Raw genomic sequence first — 4,344 nt, forward strand, 5'->3', positions numbered from 1 at the left:
CAGTGGGACTGACCTAAACTGCTCTGCCAGTAGTGTGTCAGACTAGGGAGAAGAAACTGTGTGCATTTCACTCTTGGCTGTGTTGAAATTGGCTTGAAAACTCACCATGCAATGCTTCCAACATGGATGAGTACCTGTGGAGGTGATCAGCTGATGGTGTGGCTTCCTTGAGTGTTGGCATGTGAGTGAGAATATTGTCCCACATTTGGCTTAAGAGAAGCTGCAACTTTCTCTTGAAAGCCCTCACTGCACTGTACGTTGCATGCACAAAAAGGCCCTTGCTTTGCAGTTTTCCCACGCTGAGCCACCTGACAGCTGTGTGGTAGCTTACGTTTTCCTCCAAAAGTGCAACAAACTGTCTGTGATTCAGTGCTCTGCTCTGATGAAGTCCAACATTTTTAGCTGTCAGACTTGGTCAACCATCTGTTCTCACACCTATCACTTTGTCCCATTTCACGCCCAGCTTCTCCAAGCATGCATTTAACTTTGTGAAGAAATGACTCCCTGTCCCTTTCATTGACTGCATGGCTGCCAGCTCCTCCGTGATTTTGAAGTCTGCAGTGATCCCACGTAAAAAGACGAGTAGCTGGGCAGTGTCACGTACACCGCAGCTCTCATCCACAGCCTGGGAAAAGTAGTCAAAGTCTAACATGACCGACATTTTTAGGGGGCCAGGGGTAGCTGGCATCACCTGACGCTGTGCAGACAGAAGCAGATAATACGTTGAGGGTTTTCAAAATAAAAGCAACACAGTTGTATTGCATGCACAGCATAAACACTTGTTAATTTGTGCTTACAACATACCGTATGTGGCCCGTGTAAAATGCCCAGGTCTGTTTTAGGTCGTGTGGTCAGTTGGACTGGAGGTTGTGTTTATCTTACGTGCATGGTGTTGTGTTGAGGTGTGTAGTAATGATGCCTTTCTTCTTGTTCCGGTTTGACTGCCAGGTGTGCGTCAGGGGACTCTGAATATGGAGAACTGTGTGCTACAGTGTGACACCACTGGAGTCATCGTGAGAACATCTGCCCGTCTCACCATGAACATGTGCGACCTGTATGGCTCCAAGGTGAGACCTGAACTCCACCCATCACATGGTTTTCTGGAAACAAAAAATATGGCCAGTTCCTCCATGCTGTGAACTAGGGCTGCCACGATTAGTCGACTATCAAAATCGTCGACGACTGATTTAATAGTCGACGCGTCGTTTGAAGCTTTGTAAGATCCAAAAGACGCAGGAATAAGTAGCAGGATTTAAGAGTGTAATAACGGACTGAAACAGAAGATGGCAGCACTGCATGTACAAGGATGCCAGCTGCCGTTAAACCCCGAAGAAGAAGAAAGCGCTGTGTCCCAGAATTCATAGCGCGGCCCAGCGCAGTTTCCAACAATGGCGGCAGCTAGTTAGTTTTAATATTACTCTTATTATTCTTTCTGGGTCACAAAATAAACGTTTAACATATTTTCAGGCGGAGAATGTAGCTGTGTAAACCTCAAATATCTGCTCAGTTTATCAAGACACCACATATTTTCAAAAGCGCTCCGACGTTTTCGGAGACATCTGTTACCCACTAGCTCGATAGCTAGCCGGGGGCTAGGCTAACTAGAGCCGTGAGAACACCGGACTCCCGGCAAATCGTTTTCAAACCCACCGCCGTCTTTGCTACTCAGGTTAAACATGATATATAAGTCACTTAGATAACTTAAAATGTTATTGTTTGGCTTTTTTAGTATTTTATTTGTTCCTGTATCGTTTGGCTGAGATTAAAGTTATAGTTTTTACACAGCTGAATAAACGTCAAGCAGACAGCTGATTATCAGAAGTGTGAGATGCTCGAGAATATACTCCGGTGTCCTGTTATATTTTAGATAGCAAGGAGTTTATTAAACTTCACCGAAACAATCTGCAAATTTCATTAAAATTTAATAAACTATCATCTTGTCTTTATTTTTAGTTAGCACAGACCTTAAACACTTAAAGCTGTAAGCTAATGATAGTTATATAAGAGCAGATGCTGCTGGTAAGCGTCTTTTACGTCCAATGGATGATGATCTGATTAGTCGACTAATCGCAAAAATAATCGGTGACTAGTCGACTATCAAAATAATCGTTTGTGGCAGCCCTAGTGTGAAGTATGTGTTACACTGGAAACTATGCTGACCTGCCAGCTAATGACCTGACACAAGATCAGTAAAGCTTTGTGTAAAAAAAAAAAAAAACAACCCTATGTCCCAGTGTTCTTGTGTGTGTGACGGTTCTCTGATCAGCTGACTGGTTATGCTGCTCCTTGTCTGTGTGCAGGGGGCAGGTGTGGAGATTTACCCCGGCAGCGTTTGCAGTCTTGTTGGTAACGGCATCCATCATTGTAAGGATGGGATCCTCATCAAGGTGAGATGAGATTCATCTTGCCAATATTCATATTTCTGCCAACTCCATCGTCCTGACTTTGTAAAGCTGTTATCACTGATGCTGTATTGTTAGTAGGCCTTTTACCCCCATTGTGGACACAGTAGTGCTTGTGCTTTGAGTGGCAGTGATGCAGTGGTTAGCACTGCTGCATTGCAACAAACAGGCTGCAGGTGTGATGCCCAGCGTGTGCGTGTGCGTGTAGGACTTTGCTGATCAGATGGATGCAATGCCTTCCATCACCATGGAGAACAATGTGATCCACAACAATGAAGGCTATGGGGTGATTCTGGTGAAACCCAACAGTGGGGAAGAGCCCAGCATCCCTGTGGGCAGAAGTGAAGGTGGGTAAGGTGGTAATGTGGTAATGTGAGGCAGCTTTGATAGCCCAGTGCACAATCTATAATCAGCTGCCCCTTTCCTCGCAGAGCACCCTGATGCACACACACAAGAGGAAAAGCAGGGAGGATCTTTAGACCATCACTTGATCTCCACCTCATTTTCAACACCACCTGTCAGCACCACGTCCAGCAGCAGCCCCTCGCTACCTCTTTTGGCTGGGTCTGCTAAGAACAGCTCAGACGGTGATGCGGCTGCGTCTACAGGCAGGAAGTGGCAGTTTAGCCGTCAGCTAAGCAGGAACATGGAGATGTCCAGCCAAGCTGTTGAGGATCTGAAAGACCACCAAATCTTTGTGTCCTTTCAAGGAAACCAGTTCAAGCGCAACGGCATGGGCGATTTTGGCACCTTCTGCTACTAACACTGAGACCTAACATTGCCACGCACCCCTCGGCATTTCTGCCCAGTGTGTATGATGACACTAATCTTTTTGCCATAAAATAAATGTTGCAGGAATGTGTTGTTCTGATTCACATGTGTGGAGCTGTGCACAGGCAGGTCTAAATATCCGCTCTGATGTTAACGTCCAGTGGCTGTGGATGAACCCTTCCTGTGGAATTTGCACAAATTCTTTTATCTGTTTTATTCCTCTGAGCTTTTTAAAAAAGAATTTAAATCCACGTTTGGTTTGTTTTATTCTGAGGTGGTGGCTTGCAGAGTGCTGAGGTTCACACAGATGCTTTTTAGAACGATGAGTTCAGATTTTTCAGACATGTATGACAAAGTTAATAGTTTAGAAAAGTTTTATTTGCCATGTTCTGAAAACGGAATAAAAAGTAACTCTACAGTTTAATATTTAGAAAGAACCGAGTGTGGTTGATGATGCATTTTGTGAAATGGATGAATAAAATACATTTTAAAGTCATATTTCCATCCTCTTCTGTCTGGATGTGCACCTCGCCTGGGACAAAGAACACATGTCGGACGGGTCTTTGCTGGCAAACTTGTGTGGCCGTCCTTAACCAGTTCTGTGCAATTCCATTAATGAAGAACAAGAACAAAACCTAATGTACAACTCCTTTTTAAATGCCATGGTTTATGTAGTTAGGTCCTTATATATGTTTAGACACTGACGGGGGGGGGACAGAACAGCTTTCAGGATATGTTCTGTCATCAAAGAGCTGGAGCTGATTTGAGGTGTGGTGCTTTCATGTGACAAATTTTGCTGTGAACAGGCAACAAGAGGTCAAAGTAGATCTCCATGCAGGTGAAACAAGCCGTCTGTTATGTTGCGGGTAAGATTGACCCAGAACAGAAGTGATGTCACATGTCATCTGCATCACTACGGAAAACAAAAAAAATCAAAATTATAAACCATAAAGACAAGACTGCAGGTGCAAGCCACTCATTAGCCTCAGGAATAGAAAAGCCAGATTGAAAATCATCTAAACAAAAACAGAAGACGAGCACAGCTCTGGAAAAACATCCTTTGGCAGATGAAGACAAGATCAATCTACCCGAGTGATGGTGTGGAAAACCTCATGATCCAGAGCATGCCACAGCCCCTTTAAACACAGTTCAGGCAGTGTGATGGCGTGGG

At 44.4% G+C, this 4,344-nt stretch overlaps 1 protein-coding gene across 1 annotated transcript; it reads left to right on the plus strand.

Moving 5' to 3' along the window:
- Positions 1-948: 948 nt before the first annotated feature.
- On the plus strand, positions 949-3,669 carry LOC102310046 (SHC SH2 domain-binding protein 1 homolog B; the record flags this gene model as incomplete). Its single annotated transcript, XM_042217838.1, is given in 4 exon segments — positions 949-1,067; positions 2,301-2,387; positions 2,611-2,749; positions 2,834-3,669. Coding segments are annotated over 4 exon segments (677 nt in total), but the record flags the coding sequence as incomplete, so codon positions are not given.
- Between the last annotated feature and the right edge of the window lie 675 nt (positions 3,670-4,344).

The sequence above is a fragment of the Haplochromis burtoni genome, unplaced genomic scaffold (assembly GCF_018398535.1).
Source record: "Haplochromis burtoni strain Fernald_Lab_line unplaced genomic scaffold, NCSU_Asbu1 Contig_3212, whole genome shotgun sequence".
Lineage (NCBI taxonomy): Eukaryota > Metazoa > Chordata > Actinopteri > Cichliformes > Cichlidae > Haplochromis > Haplochromis burtoni.